The sequence below is a fragment of the Myotis myotis genome, unplaced genomic scaffold (genome assembly GCF_014108235.1).
Source record: "Myotis myotis isolate mMyoMyo1 unplaced genomic scaffold, mMyoMyo1.p scaffold_m19_p_35, whole genome shotgun sequence".
Lineage (NCBI taxonomy): Eukaryota > Metazoa > Chordata > Mammalia > Chiroptera > Vespertilionidae > Myotis > Myotis myotis.
Window position 1 is genome coordinate 307,424 of NW_023416341.1, and position 16,633 is coordinate 324,056.

The following is a 16,633-nucleotide window of genomic DNA, read 5'->3' on the forward strand; positions in this document are numbered from 1 at the left end:
GAGAACTATGTGAGCTGTCCGAATATAGATTCCTGGCCTTGCTGGATAGGCTGGGCAGGTTGCTGGGTGGCCTTGTTCAGGTCAAGAAAAGACAAATGCATCTTCCCCATGACTTGCTAGACAGGCACTTGCTCACGGGATGCTATTTTTAAACGCTTTCAAATTTTGTCTTAGCCTCCCTTGTGGGCTTTTTTAACCTGATCTTGAGTTATATTTTGTCTCAGTGAAAGAGGAAAATGTTTTAGCCAATCGGTTGGCGGAGTGCGCCCCTCGCAACAGTGGTATTTGCAGCAGTAACTGGGCGGTCAGCAGCTCTTCCAGGTCCCGTCTGGGTGAAAGCCTGGCAGGCAAACTGGTTCACGGACAGGATGAGGGACCTCCCTCTGCTTCCGGCTGCTGGGCAGTCCCAGCCACCCCAGGCCCGGCTCACAGGGAGACACACTGCAGCAGAACTGTCCTTTCCTCATTTATCCAAGGCTGCATACCCGTGGAGTTGGGGCTCCAGCTGGCCCCCCACCACAGTGCACTCCGGGCCTGATCCTCTGCGGTGCTTCTTCTGTGTAGCAGGGCCTCCACGCTTGACCACCACTCCACTTGCAAAATGCAACTTTCCTTAAGTGGCACTGCAGTCACGCATGTTGAGTGACAGTGGTAAAAACTCTGAAATTTGGTTTGGAGGAATGGTCATGTCTTGGGAGCACACAAGCAGAAACAGCTTGGAGTGGTAGGATTTTTGAAGGCACAGCCTGAACCCTGGGCCAGCTGAGAAGAAAGGCTCCTCCCTCGACCGACCATGAGCCTGCAAGACCTCCCAAGGCCGAGATAAGAGCCCACATCTTTGAAGGGAGCTTTCTGCTGCATTATCACAGAAGTTACTTTCCCCGGAGTCAGAGACACACAGAGAAGCAGGGCCCTTATGTGTTCATGACCACAGACAAGGTCAAAACATCCCCTGGGACTTGGGGCCAGTGCCTGCCTCTCTCATCATGGCACAGCCTGAGTGGCCAGGCCCTACATCTTGGGCAGACCCAGGTGGCCCTCTGTACTTAGGGTCTGCAGAGGCTCCCACTGTCTGCAGTTCGCTGAGGGAGGACCAGGGATTGGAGTGAACAGCACCGCGTGTCACCGTGCATGAAGTCTGAGCTGCCCGCCTCATCCCACCATTTTGCTGACCAAGCTCTGCCTGGCTCCCCTTGCCCAAACCTCCCCAGGAGCCATTGCCAGTCCTTCGAACCTCACTGTGTGTGGTGAGGCCAGGATGAGGGGGTGAGCAGAACCTAGAACCATCCACCATCACAGAGGGGGCCAAGGACAGTGCTCCTTCGCTTGTGCCCCACCCACTGACCTGCATTCCCCATCTCGTGCGTCGGCTCCCAGAGCATCCCTCCCCCTTACAGCGGGCTCTGCATTTCTGCAGAAGCTGGTGCTGTGTGACAGAGCAAGGTGCCACCTCTGTGTAGGGAAGACAGGGTCACCTCATCTGCATCAGGGGTGCTTTCTTGTCCCCGAAACTCATTGCCATGTCAGTGACTGCAGACAAGATCTGGTATGCCACTCCGGAACTTTCCATCCTAGCATGCAACCCATAAAGATTAAGGAAATAACTTTTAAGAGCTCGCGTGGTCTCCAGGGCATCATTAGGAGGCCCCGGCGGCCAAGGGCGGGGGCTCAGCACAGGAGTGACAGCCCGTCAGGAGGGAAGCGCTTTTCTCCATTTTCCCCGATTTTAACGTGAAGCTAATGGGTTCCTACTTCTAACATGGATGGTGGCTGTCATTTCTGAAGGATCCATATGTGCAAAATTTAATCACTCTTCCTAAGTAACTGTAATAGTTTCAGGGAAGGTAACGCAGCCTCAGTTGGCATTTCCTTCTGGAGTGGCCATGCCGCAGCTTCTGCCCACGAAGCATTGTTTTCGTTGCCTCCGCCTTGGCCAGCGGCGGCTCAGCCTGTTGGGTGTTGTCTTTGCTCCTGGGCGACCTCTGAGCCCCCAGCCCAGCGGCCCACTTGTTGGCGGGAGCGTGTCCGCTGGCTTCCCCACCTCTTCCTGTCCAGAGCACGGTCAGAGCCAGGGCAGTGCCCCGCTCACACTGCTCATCCTGAAGGCGCCACATCGCCCACCCGTCTGCCAGGGTGCACGTTGCCACGCACAGGTCAGGCCTCTTGGTGGTGAACTTTCTGGGTCTTCAATAGAAAACATCTTCACTTGCCCTGAGTAGATAGAAGAGAAACATCGGCACCATTTTTACGTCAGATTTATTGGAGAGCAGTTGCCCCAAGCTGGGCCAGAGGAGTGAGGGACCCCACAAGTCAGGACTTAGGCCTGGAGGCCGAGGGTCCAAGTTCAGCATGTTTTATGGGACCTTTCCTCAGACTTTGCGTGCAGCTGCCCTGGCAGACACAGGTTATGTGCCCCGTGCCAAGGAGTTTTATTTAAACTCACAAGCCAGTAGGAGAGCATCCAGCTGTTCTGACTGTTTGAGTCTACGCAGGCATGGCTGGTCCCAGCTAGCAGGACACCCAGGCTGCCCACAGACCACAAGATGAGGGGCTGTGGCCGCCCTCAGACCTGGATGCCATGGACGACGGCCGCCCTTGAGCTCTGGTCAACACTGCGTCAAGGTTCACTAGCCTGTCAGGACCAGGCTGGGAGAGCCCGCAGCTTACCCTGGTCTGGCTCATCCCCACTCCTGCTGCCTGTCCGGGACGTCCCTGGGAGACAGTGGGCAAGTTAGCTGTTCCTCAGAAAAGGGAGCATGCAGCACGGCCCACACCCAGTGGCCCATGGCCACTGTATCTGTCAGTGTCTGGGCTGGGAGCACCAGTTCCTCAGGCCCACAACTGGAGGTGTTTTCCCTTCAGTTTTATGTGGACATTTTCCAAACGTGACTTGTTGAGGGCTGGTTGTGTTATTCAAAATGAGCCAGCAGCCGTAGAGGTGGAAGTTCCAGAAACAGGCAGGTGCAGCTCATGGCTTCCTTATGAGCATTTGCTAACCGTCACCCCAAAAGCCCCTGGCAGGACCATCACCCCAAGACATCCAATGGAACAGAACCTTCCAGGGCCACCATAAATGTGTTGCCAAGTGAAAGGGCCAAATATGCTCCCCCTTCCCCCAAAGACTGAGCACAGGCTAAACGGCGCGTACACTGAGTGAGAAGCACCTAGTGGAGCCTGTGGACAGTCGTGAGCACGTCTCAGCCATGTGCTGTGTGCGGGGCCATCCGCAGGCGCACGGACAGCCTCTCCGCCACAGGAAGCCGCCACGGCAGCGCACTGGGCATTTGTTTTTCTGAAGACGCCTCCCCACCACACTGAAGCGGAGAACAATGGTGTTCCTTGTGCAGGCAGCACAGCTGCTGAAATTCGACTAGATCCAAGCAAAGAAAGCAGAAGCAGGTGGGTCTGCAGGCGACCCTTTCCTCCCCAGCCGTATCAGGGAGTGCTGATGGCCGGGGGGCCGGTGGCCAGCTCCAGTGAGAGAGGGGGCAGGTGGGAGCAGAGGGGTCCTGCAGTAGGAAGCTGCACGCCTTGGCTTCTGGGTGTCCACTCTCCCAGGCACCCCAGCAGGGTGAGGCACACGTCAGTAGGTGACCCTCTGCTAGTACACGCACATCCCTAAGGTGACAGCGTGTCCCTTCCCTTGCCTACCCTGTCACCTGCTTCCTGGCACTTAGACGGTCTCTGGGCTCTGCCATTTGCATATCACTTTGATTGGTGTCACTCAAACAGCATATTAAAATTCAGTTCATTACATCTGTGCAAAGTGAGGTGACAATTAGAGAAGGCAGGCCCGCACCCAGGGAAGGCTCTGCTCACCCACGTGGGGTCTCAGGGTTTGCAGGAGCGCGAGCGAGGCAGGCTTTGCACTGTGGAGTGGAGTGAGGACCTCACACTTGGGGTGGTGCATCAGCTCTTCTAGGTGTCCTGGGGCAGCGGGGGGTTCCAACCTGGCTTTCTCTCTGCTCAGAAGCCCCTGCTCTGCCCACAGGGCTGTGTGAGGCACGCGCTTCTCACCACCAAGTGGAGGAGGGATCGGAATGGGGGGCCTTTGAGGTGTTTTCTCAAAAAGAGGGCATGTCCGTAAATAAGCAACTCCGAGCCGTGACTGTCGCCACTTCCACGTGCTGCGTATCCTTTGCTCATCCAATCACATGTATTATAAATGTACCCCAAGTGAAAGAAGTTAAGTTTAATGAAAATTATCTTGAGATAAAATTACAGAAATTGGCATATGTAACAAAGTTCGTTTTTTTTCTGGCTAAGAGAAGGGGAGTGTGAAGCAAGTTGTAATGCAAAGGTTTTCTAAAACCAAAATAAGCAATTGCTCTGTGTCTGGAATCTCATAAAACTAGTGTAGACACTTTCTGCACTTTCCCCTCTTGAACCTCTGAGGGAAGCCACTGTGTGTGTCCAATGCTGGGTGCGGCGCAGGGGGCCCCGGAGGGGCGGGACTGGGCCATATGGGCATCCCATGCATCAGTCTCCCCTTCCTGGCCTTGGCCGGAGCGCCCTGCGGCTCAGCTTTTCTCTCCATCAGCTGACAGCGGTGCTATAGGACCTACCATGGCCGGTGGTGCTGTGCTCCGCCTGCCCACCTTGCCTTGGCCCCCAGCACTGTTCAGGCTTCTTTCTGCTTCTGGAATCATCTCCCCAGAGACCCTAGCAGCGGGCACATGGGTCCACTGACACCAGCTGCTCATCCAGGCGACCACCTGCCCCTCTGGGCGGTGACAGTCACTGTCACCCTGTGTCAGGCATGCCGCACGCAGGCACTGCATTGCTGCAAAAGACCTGCTCTCTCAAAAGAACACGTGAGAGTAAGTGGAATCCTGCCACCCCGCATCTAACGAAAAATTCCAAACTCCAGAGAGTTTCGAACAGCTGTACAGTGAAACCTATGCGCTCCCCGCCTGGACTCCGCGCTTTCTCGCTCTGCTGGCTTCGTCACATGTCTGTTCATTGCTCAATTCAATATTCAGTGCCCCTCAAAACAAGTTTCAGGCCGAAGACCTGTCCATCAGCCCTAGAACTAGGGTACAGGATTCGTATAGGTTTGTGTCTGAGGCAGAAACGATGCTCAGGCCCTAAGGTTCCTCTGGTGAGTCTCGGGGAGCACACTCCCCGACAGGCGCAGACCCCATGTCCCCCGGCCCGCCTCTCCAGGCAGCTGTGTTCCGATTTCTTTCACCTGCATCAGTTTTCCTCATTCTAGAACCTTCTATAAATGGAACCACAGAATATGTACAGAGTGTGTAATGCAGCGTAATATTTTATTAACAGGAACTTGTGCAATATGCAAAAAGCAGTGCATGTTCCTTTTGAAGAGCCCGGTTTACAGCCGCCTAAAGCTGTTCTGGGTTGGGTGACACTGAGCAGCTGTTGGCACAGTGGGACCAACTCAGGGAGTTGTTAGGACTTGGAATGCCAGCTCCTCTGCGAGAACGCGCTTTCGGGTGCACTACACTCACCCGCATGTCTCACATGGGGCCCCGGCAGGAAGGATTCGATAGCGCCCCTCACATCGAACCTGTACAGCTGCTGCCATGACGGACTGAGCCCACGTGGGGCTGACACGAGGCAGTTTCATCTGGAGCCACCATCACCTGCCCCTGCTTCTCCCCTGACTTCCTCCCGCACCTGGGGCAGACAGGGGCCATGTTACCTGTGCCTGTGACTCCCCTGACTTCCTCCCGCACCTGGGGCAGACAGGGGCCATGTTACCTGTGCCTGTGACTCTCTTTGGCTTCTTCCCTCACTTGGGGAAGACGGGCTGTGTCACCTTTACTTGTCCTGTGTCTCCTTATGACATCCTCACCTAGTGCAGGAGGAGGCCATGTCATCTGTACCTATCCTGTGTCTCTGGCTTCCTTCCTCACCTGGGACAGATGAGGGCCACGTCACCTGCATCTCTGACTCCCTGTGGCTTCTTCCCTCACCTGGGGCAGACAGAGGCTGTCACCTATATCTGTCCCATGGCTTCCTTTGAGTTTCTGTCTCACCTGGGGCAGACAGGCGCTATGTCACCTATACCTGTCTTAGGTCTCCCTGAAACTTACTCCCTCACCTGGGGCAGACAGGCGCTATGTCACCTATACCTGTCTTATGTCTCCCTATGACTCTCACCTGGGACAGACAGGGGCCATGTCACCTGTACCTGTGACTCCCCTGGCTTTCTCCCTCACCTGGGCCAGATGGGACTATGTCACTTCCACCTGTCTTGTGTCTCCCCTGATTTCCTCCCTCACCTGGGGCAGACAAGGGCCATGTTACGTGTACTTATCCTGTATCTCCCTGTGACTTCCTCCCTCACCTGGGCAGACAGGGACCTGAGTCAGCTTTGCAGTCGGAACCTCACATGCAGGTCTCTGGCCTCCTCGGTGCACGTTGTCCATCCTGGTGAATGCTCCTCGGGGAAGAATGCATCCAGTCATGACTGCAAATGCAAGCCTATGAATGGAAGAGGCCTCTCCAGCCCCCGTTGGCAGTGTGTGCTCAGCATGAGGCCGTGTCGCATTTGCAATGCCCTGAGGACAGGAGGCAGTGGTCTGAATGCAGGGGCTTGGCTCGGGCGCTAGGGCACAGGGCCACAAGCTGCCACCGAGGTGCTTCTTGGCTGTGGGCTGGCACGCGCTTCTCGGTCATCCATCCATCCTGTGTTCAGGACTGTTAGGTTAAACAATTTGGTGGGACTGTTTCTGTAGAGCATGTCCCCCTGTGGCTAACATGGCCCTTTGTTCTTACTGTCACCGTCAGGATGGGAGTCCCAGCTTCTGGAAACAGGGTTCCTGGGGATTTTCCTGTGCCCTCTTTGGACTCTGTCTCGACTGCCCAGGAAGACCCCCACGTCCCGGATCGTTCTGTGGGGCTTTCGGTGGCTGATTTTCAGAATCATGCTTGGAGCAGTAAGTAGAACTCTTATTTGTAATGTTTGGGGGGAAATGCACTGTCCTCCAGTCGGTCGGGCTGGGCCAGCGGGGCCCCTTCTCCCTCTTTCTGTGATGTCCAGTGCCTGTCACTGAGCCCCGGAAACTCCATTGGCTTCCCTGGTCCTTCACACGGCCGCTTTCTGTGCACAACAACCGCGCTCAGTCCGTTTCACAGACTCGGGTACGGCCTCTCAGAGCTTCTTTCTCACCAGCCTTCCCGAGTTCTCTGGAATGCCCGAAACATTTCCCATCACTTTAAATCAGTCAGAAGGGCACCAGGTCACCTGAATCCTCAACCGGAGACAGCCACGCTGGCTTCCCTCTGCCTCTGCCTGGCATTCTCTGCTTTTGGACGCCATGCTCATGGATTTGGGGGGTGGAAGGGGGTTCAGCTGTTCTCTTTACTCCAGTGTGGCCATTGGGGGCATTGGTGTTCTCTGTGCTGTGCTCAGCCGGCTGCTCGCCTGTGTTCACCTCTTACTCTCCCCTACTCAACCCTGGAAACTAGAGTTCCTTAGCTTCCACCGTCTACAGAGCCTCTGAGAGTGCATACCCCACTTTTCACTTCACCAGCAGTTGCCCTGAAGTTTTTGAGAAACATTATCTGAGCCTTAAAATGAGGAGCGCCATGGTTCCTTCTGACTTCCAGCTGTAGGCAAGAGAATTTGGCAGTTTTCCCTTTTTCACTCTCTCTTCTATTAAGTAAGTAAGGTCTTCATTTTTTATTAAAACATTATAAAATACTAAATTCTCTTAAATTGGAAACCTCGCCCTACAGATATGTTAAGTGTGTGTTGGCTTTAAGTTTTTCCTTGGGGGACAGTCACAAACATGCAGAATTGTTGGGGGATGGGGCAGACAGCTTGCTCCTGACCCACCTGAGCACAGGCTGCTCCATCCATAGGGACCGCCTCGCTATGTCCCCTCTGGTCCCGACGGTCCTCAGTCTCCCTGCTCTGTGACTCGACACTGCGCTGTCCGATGTGCCCCTGACCAGCCCGAGGTGGGCATCCCTGCCAGGAGGCCCTGCACGCCCCTCCTTGGGGCAGCATCCATCTGTCCCCTCACTGACTCCAGTGGGCCCAGCTGGTCCTCTCAGTGTCACTTTTTCCCACAGTGTAATTAGTAAGCATTTTGTGGTGAGGCCTCTAAAATTATGTGCTGCCCCATTTCTCAGCAGATGTCCCGTTTCCTGGTACACTTTTGGCTGCAAGCCCGCACTCCCGTGTGCCCTGTGTTCAGTGCAGCCCTTCTACCTCACTGTGGCTGTCGCTCTGTGACGCCCTCGTTCCCTGTATCTGTTTTGTGCTCCGTCGCCCTCAAATCCTGACCAGTTGTTTCATGCCCTCAAGTCGGCTCCGACTCCTGGTGACCCTGTGAATGAGTGATGGCCACAGTGTCCTGTCCTCAACAGCCCTGCTCAGCTCCTGTAGACTCATACCCCTGGCTTCGTCCGTGGAGTCAGTCTACCCATATTCGGTCTTCCTCTTTCCCTGCTGCCTTCCATTCCCCGGCGTTACTGTCTTTCCAAAGAACCCTGCCTTCTCAGGACACCCTGCAAAGTAGGACAGCGTCAGTTGTGTCATTTTTGCCACCAGCAAGGTTTCAGGCTTCATTTGCTCGAGGACCCACCTGTTCATCTTCCTGCTGGTCTAGGGCAGCGGTCGCCAACCTTTCGGACCTCCCAGACCACCAGCTGGCGACCGCTGCCCTAGAGGTTTTCTATAAACCAGCGGTTGCCAACCTTTAGGGCCTCGTGGGCCACCAGTTGCGACCACTGGTCTAGGATATCCATAAAGCTCCCCTCCAACACCATAGTTCAAATGAGCCAGTCTTTCCTATCAGCCTTCTTCACTGTCAGCTTCCACGTCCGTACACAGGACCTGACCAATGCTAGCTCTTAACTAGCACCGACTGACATCAGCTCTGTGAAGGGACAACGTGCCAGTCATTGAGCGGGACCAGAGTCCTAAAGGCACACACCTCCCAGTTCTTTCTGTTACTATCAAGAGCCCACTCGCACACGCTTCAGATCCCCTCTTCGATAGCTTTCCTCAGCACCATGGCCGGCCGTCTATGGTTTGGTTAACTGTGGCCGGGGCCCCCGGGGCACTGGAAGCAGCTGGATGCCAGGTGGGCAAGCTCCACCTGGGGCAGCAGGCCTGGGGCCAGGGCCCGTGTGACTGGTCACATCCACTTGGGTGCTGAGCAGGCCCCCGGGGCTGTGGCAGGGCCGGTTGTAGAAGCCTGGAGCACCCGTTAGGAGCAGGCATGGTTGGCAGTGTTCCTGACCTGGGTCAATGTGATAGCTACAGATACTGGGAGACGCCATGCGTCTAGATTCCACACAATCCAGTTATGATGCTTTCTCTAAATTTACTTTCCCGTTTAATTAGAAAGATAGTAATTTTCTTTTTTTTAAATATATTTTATTGATATTTTACAGTAAGTAAGGGAGAGGGATAGAGAGTTAGAAACATCAACGAGAGAGAAACATTGATCAGCTCCCTCCTGCACATCTGCTACTGGGGATGTGCTGCAACCAAGGTACATGCCCTTGACCGGAATCGAACCTGGGACCCTTCAGTCCGCAGGCCGACGCTCTATCCACTGAGCCAAACTGGTTAGGGCAAGATAGTCATTTTCATGGTTCCTTTGGATGAAACATTGAAATTATTAGTTGTCTGTGGTTCCTCATCCATCTAAGACTTGATTTTGGATTCTCTCCTTGGCATAAAGTACAAAAAATGTATGAAATGTGCCCTGGCCAGGTGGCTCAGATGATTGGAGCATTGTCCTGTGCATCAAAAGGTTTCGGGTTTAATTCCTGGTCCTAGGTTTCAGGTTTAATCTCCAGCTGGGGCTTGTACAAGAGGCAACCGATCGATATTTTTCTCTCTTTCTCTCCCTTCCTTTCTCTAAAATCAATAAAAACATATCCTTAGGTGAGGATTAATTTTTTTTAAATGTATGAAATGTTTCAAGGACTTTATTGGGACCCATGCAATGACAGCTTCAATAGGTGGGACACATAAAGCAAGAGGCCCCAGTGCAGGGCCAGCCCGGCGTGGAAGCTCTGGGTGGCGGGCCTGTCAGGCTGTTTTGTGCGTGGTGTGTGATGCCGAGAGTTGAACAAATCCCACCATGCCTGGCAGAGTGCAGTGGATCATTAGCACATCCTAAAGCACCTTTTATGGCATTTGATTGACTGTTAGCGCCAGCTGGGTGAGAAATTATCAGGTGCACTAAAAGGTATAATTACTTGATTTAGTCTGTATGTTGGATAGTATTAATCTTCCTTCAGTAGCAAGCAGAAAATAGAGTTGACTTGACAAAAAAGAGTGCCAGCAGCAAAATGTCCATCCCTCTGTGAGGTGGAGAAACCACAGCAGACCTGGTGACACTAAAATGACTGAATGAAGCCCCTGTTGACCCCCTGATCTGCTACTGGGTCAGAACCAGTGCCAAGAATTGGCTTAGAGGTAACTGTTCTGAACACTCAGAAACCACTGTGCTCTTTGTCAGCTGGCAGTGGTTCAAATGCCCTGAAAGACGGAAGGGCTCGTGTAGAGCTCAGTCTCAGAGGGAACCCCAAAGCCGTGTAGGTAAAAGTGCTGAGCAGGAGAGGAAACCGCATGGCCTCTGTGCCCACAGAAGGCCCGCTCTTCCCGGGAGCCTGAGATGGTATCAGCATGGCTCCTGCCCTTAAGGCTTCTGTGTACTGAGACCTTCTGCCCCCTGCAATGCTGGGGAGAGGGCTAGGGAGTATTGGTGAGAGATGGCCCAGGCTACCTGCTCTCTGTGAGCACCTGGACCCGGACACACTGCGTGATGCAGCTGTTTTCATGTCGGACAACAGACAGTGTGGGACGGGGGTCCAGAGGGAGACGCATGCGGTGAGCCCCTTGACAACCTGGCCGTCTGTGGGGAGTCAGGAGGGAGGCAGGTAGAGGGGAAGACCCAAGGAGGAAGGGGCAGGCAGAGGGGGGACCTTGCCCACTGCTGGGAGCGGAGGAGGGTGGCAGGCAGGAGGGCTTTCCGCGGCCCGAGTCCTTTTGGAACTCCAGGGCAGAGTACAGAGGAGAGGAGTCTGTGCACCAAAGGAGCCCCAAGGGCACAGCATCACTTCCGTTGCAGCCTCACAAAAACGCACTGCTCTGATCTCATCACAAGGACGCATCAGACAGACTCCACTGGAGGGTGCTCCTCAAAATCACCAACGAGGGTTTTCCAGTATCAGGATCATGGGATGCAATTAAAGCCTGAGGCATTGTCAGACTCAGGGGACGTGACAGTTAATGTGGCCCCTGGATTGTCCCTGGTACAGGAAGGACATTAATGGGAAAACGTGAAATCCAAGTAAGGCTGGTAGTGAATAGTATTGAATTAATAGCAACAGGTATACAGGAAATCCAGACGATTTTTACAGCTTTTCTGAAGTCAAAGAATTTTTCAAAATAAAAAGTTAAAGAGAAATAGTATGAACAACTTTATGCACATAGAGCAAGTGATTCAAGGAAATGGTTAAATTCTTTCAAAGACATAGGTTAGCAACACTAACAGAGGAAGAGACGGGAATGTGAGTATTTCTATAAATAGAGATCATGAACACAGACAGACCTAAAGCACCTTCCCACTGAGAAAACTCCAGGCCCAGAAGCCTTTCCTGATGAGTTCTATAAAATATTTAAGGAAGAAACTATATGAATCCTATACACATTCAGAAAGCAGGGGAGAGGGAACCCTTCCCAATTCATTTTTCCAAGGCTGGCAAAGACAAGGTCATGTCAAGAAAAGGAAATTACCAAGCAGATTTTTCAAGAGCAGACATGAAATTCTTAAAGAATTATTAGTAAACTAGAGTCCCAGTGCACAAATTTTGTGCACTGAGGGGGGGTATCCCTCAGCCCAGCCTCCGAGGAGCAGGCCGAAGCCAGCAGTCGGACATCCTTAGCGCTGCTGCGGAGGTGGGAGAGGCTCCCGCCACCGCCACTGCTCTCGCCAGCCATGAGCCCGGCTTCTGGCTGAGCAGCGCTCCCCCTGTGGGAACACACTGGCCACCTGGGGGCAGCTCCTTGCACTGAGTGTCTACCCCCTGGTGGTAAGTGCGTGTCATAGCAACCGGTCGTTCTGCTGTTCAGTCAATTTGCATATTAGCCTTCTACTCTATAGGATGAGTCCAGCAGTACATGTAAAGTATGATGCATCCATACCATGCTGGGATTTTTCCCAGAACACAATATTGGCTGGACATGAATAAATTTATGTAATTCATTAAATTCCAGATCAAGAGAGAAAGATATAAAATGATATGACCATCTGCCCTGACCAGTGTGGCTCAGTTGGTTGAATGTTGTGCTGTGCACAGAAGGGTTTCTGGTTCGATTTCTGGTCAGGGCACATGCCCAGGTTACAGATTCATTTCCCAGTTGGGGTTGTGAAGAAGTCAACCAATCAATATTTCTCTATCACATCAATGTTTCTCTCTCTCCTCTCTTCCCTCTCCCTTTCTCTCTTTAAAATCAATAAAAAATAGTTTTGAAAGGCTATGATCATCTCAATGTGAGGAAAGTAGTAGACATAATTAAACAATTTTTTAAAAACCTCAGCAAACTAGGAGTAGAAGGAAACATCCTCAACCCAATAAAAGATAAGTATATAAACTACCTACAGCTAATAGTGTACTTAATGGTGAAAGACTGAATGTTTTTCCCGTAAGATTGGGAACAAGGCAGGGTTGTCCACTTTCATCACATCTATTTGACCGTGAAGATCTTAACTTGTGTAATAAAGCCAGAAAAAGGAATAAAATTCCTGAAGAGTGGAATGGAAGACATAAAATCATCTATATTCATTGATGAAAAGTTCATATATATGGAAGATCATAAGGGTCCTTAGAACCAGTGAGTGAATTTAACTTGAGTGCAAGATTCATGGGCAGTATACAAAATAATATTCCTATATTCTAGCAAAATTTTGAAATTATAAAATCTATAATAATAAAAGCACAATATGCTAATTAGACTGGACATCCTTCCAGATGTCCTTCCAGATGACATTCCAGACGAAGCTGGGCCTGCAAGGGAAGCCTGGGTCCCGGGTGCCAGAGGGAAGCTGGTGCCAGCAGCTGGGGGAAGGAAGGCCTACTTGCACGAATTTCATGCATCGGGCCTCTAGTATATTAATAACAACATCCCAAACCATAAACTACTTAGGAAGTTTTAACAGAAGTACAACTCTTAGACCTTGAAAGCTACCAAACATTGCTGAGATAAATTAAAGAAACTTGGGCCATGTTTGTGAATCGAAAGTCTCAATATTGCTCAACTGTCAGTTGTCCCCAAATTGATCTATAGATTTTATGCAACCCCAAATGTAACCCTAGAAGGATTTCCTTCTTAGAAGTTGATGAACTGCCAAGAACCTAGAATAGCCAGAACAATCTATAATAATAAAAGCATAATATGCTAATTAGACTGGACACCCTTCCAGATGAAGCTGGGGCTGCAAGGGAAGCCTGGGCCCCGGGTGCTGGAGGGAAGCCAGTGCTGGCAGCCGGGGGAAGGAAGGCCTACTCTTGCACGAATTTCGTGCATCAGGCGTCTAGTTTTGAATAAGAGTCAAGTTGTTCAAGACTTCCCAGAAGACATAGTCATCGAGACAATGTGATGTAGGCACAGGATGGTAACTTTGAATGAAGTAGGTTAGATAGTCTAGAAATAGTGCCACATTGAAATCACAGTCAAATGACTTTTGGACGAGGCACAAAGTCAATCTAACTGAGAAAGGAAAGTCTTTTTAACAAATGGTGCTGGGATGCCTGGATATCTACATAGGGTGAAACAAACCCCAACCCTTTCATCACAACAGACACAAAATTAGTTTGAGATGGACTGTAAAAATAAAACTTAAAATTATAGCACTTCTTGAAGATAACATAAAATAATATTTTTGCAGTCTTTGGGATAGGCAAAAATTTCTTAAGAGCGCAGTGTAAGAACATTGACCATAAAAGAAAAAAATGGATAAATTGGACTTCATCGACATTAAAATCTTCTGTTCTTCAAAAGACAGCTTGATAATGGCAAGTGATAGATTGGGAGAAAATATTCAAAATACCATTATACCTAAGAACCTCCACTGGGATATGTAAAGAACCAAACAAACAAACAAAAAACCTCAATAATAAAGACAATTCAATACTTCACAAAGGAAGATGTACAAATGGCTGTTATAAGCACTTGAAGAGATTGCTCAGCTTTATTGCCTGTTAGGGAGATGCTAGTAAATCTACAATTGAGATACCATTGCATGCCCACAAGAATAGCTAAAATTAAAGATGGACAAAAGCAAATATTGGAATGTGCTTTCGTTTGCTGGGGCTGCTCTCACAAAATACCACAGACTGGGAGGCAATTGCCTCTGGGATTCGGGGTGGGGATTGACTGGGGTTGCGGGGCATGTGGGAACTTTCGGGGTGATGAAAAAGTCCTGTGTTCTGATGGGATGAGGGCCCTACAGGCATGCACATCCACAAAGCTCCTCGGCGGCCGCACGCTTCAGGGCAGGACAGATTATTTTTGAAACCTGGCAAGAGGTCAGCAGCTTCAGGGGAGATGACCCAGAGACCTCTCTTTGTGGGCAGGACTGGAGAGCAGCAGACCCCAGCGAGCCAGCTTTTCCTCTGTGTTCCTCCCTGGAGCAGCAGATAAAAGCCATGTGCCTTCAAGCCCTGAAAGACCATCCACCTGGCCAGAGGCCGCCACTCAAAGCAGGCCCACGGGGCGCAGCTTCTGCCCGGCTCCCTGTGCCAACTGGGGGCCTGGGCTGAGTGGGGGCGGATATCCTGTTTCCTCTCTACTCGTTTTGGTGCCCACTGATGTGTAAGGGACGTGATGGCCCCACACTGTCACCACATGGAGGCAAGGCTGTTGCCCACTGTTGACATGATTGGATTGACGCTGGAGTTCAAGCAACTTAGGCTCCAGGCAGCCTCAGTTGGGGCTCCATGCGTTTGCATCCTGAAGCCAGGTGTGGGCAGCATGGAGCCACCCGCCCCGCACCTGAGAAGGTGGAGCCATCTTGTCTCCCTGTCCTCCTACCTCAGGTTGCTGGGAGGGCAGCGCGGAGTGGCTGTGGGGCCCAGGTGACCCCACCCAGCTTCCTTCCTCAGAGCAAAGTCACAGTCTGCTTAGGACTCACAGCTGTGCCTTTCCTCTGGAACGGGGCGCACGCACACTACATGACTTTCTGGGAGCACTCAGATCGTTTCTCCGATTTGGGGCTCAATTTTCTGTTCTGAATGCGTAGATTTCAGTCATATTAGAGTGGGGAACTCTCACTCACAGACATGGGAAATGGTGTGAGTGTCTGAGGCACTGTGCTTAAGGCAGTAGGTTGCCTTTATGCTTTAAAAAAAGTTTTCACTTTTTCCTCAATCTCAGTTTTTGTCAAGACAGAATATATGTGTGTGTAACTGAGTTCATTCCGGCCAAAGTTTTTACCCCGGAGCACGTCAGAAACCTGTCACCGAAGCCTGGAGCCCTGTGCTCCTGACCCTGCGCTTCTCGGCGGAGCAGACAACGGCTTTTCCACACGGGGCTTTGGAGCCGGAGCTGTCCTTGATTATGTCACTCTGTCACAGGCTGATGAACTGTGTGTGCTGAGGGTTTAGAGCTCTCAATTGCTAAAATTCTGGGAATTGAGCCAGTGCCCTTGTTGCTGGGAATTCTCAGACCTGGATAGTACCAAGGGGAGGCCATGCGGTTTCAGTTTGACCCCCACCCCCACCCCCAGAATTGAGAAACCGAAGCCCACTCTCTTCTGCACCTCCCTCTTTCCAGCTCTCCGCCCCCTCTGCCTGGCCTCTGTCTGGGGCGTGTGTACAGGGCTGTCGGGTTTGGCGGCAGCAGATGTGCAGGGCTCTTTGCTGCCATCTCTCTCCTACTGTAGGAACCTGCTTTGGCGTGAGCATTACCTTACAGAGAACGTGCAAACCTGAACAATGGCAAGTGAAAAAATACTTTTGGCTCTTCAGAGCCGTGGGAATAAGGACAGTAGGTGTGGGGAACCAGATTGCTGATGAATCCCACTTCTGGGGATGCGCCTTCTAGCGCAGCGGCTCCTGCTCGCACTCAGTGTGCCAGCATGGCTTTTGTTTCCTGCGCTCTCTACAGTTCTTCCAACATCTTGTTCCACATTCCTCCTGATAGCACATTATTTTTATTTTTGCTTGAAGACCTTTTAAATACTTAGTACCCTCAACTCTTATTGAGCAAAATCACAGCTAAAATTAGCAGGTTTGTTTTTGTTTATATTTTTTTTAATATGTCTTTATTGATTTCAGAGAGGAAGGAAGAGGGAGACAGCTAGAAACGTCAATGATGAGAGACTCATTGATCGGCTGCCTCCTGCACACCCCACACTGGGGATGGAGCCCACAACCCGGGCATTTGCCCTGACCGGTAATCGAACCATGACCTCCTGGTTCATAGGTCGACGCTCAACCACTGAGCCACGCTGGCTGGGCTAAAATTAGCAGTTTTCATTCAAGTTGCATATTTGCTATGCTGGAGCAGGTCATTTTTATATGGTGGAAGTGGAGGAATACAACCGTTGACATAAGTAATGTTTAAACCTGCAGAGAATTTCTATGAGAGTTTATTTGAGCCTCGCTGATGACCTATGCCAGGGAGCAAGATCTC

General features: G+C 51.4%; 1 protein-coding gene across 3 annotated transcripts in view; it reads left to right on the forward strand.

Moving 5' to 3' along the window:
* Nucleotides 1-16,633, forward strand: part of LMF1 (lipase maturation factor 1) — a 108,527-nt gene that overhangs the window by 47,339 nt on the left and 44,555 nt on the right. For 2 of the 3 annotated variants that reach the window (XM_036303104.1, XM_036303105.1), the window contains exon 4: nt 6,757-6,905. The exons of the other annotated variant lie outside the window; for it this stretch is intronic. In XM_036303104.1, coding sequence (XP_036158997.1) covers nt 6,757-6,905 — 149 coding nt within the window. The remainder of the gene's footprint in view (nt 1-6,756; nt 6,906-16,633) is intronic. 3 annotated transcript variants of the gene reach the window in all.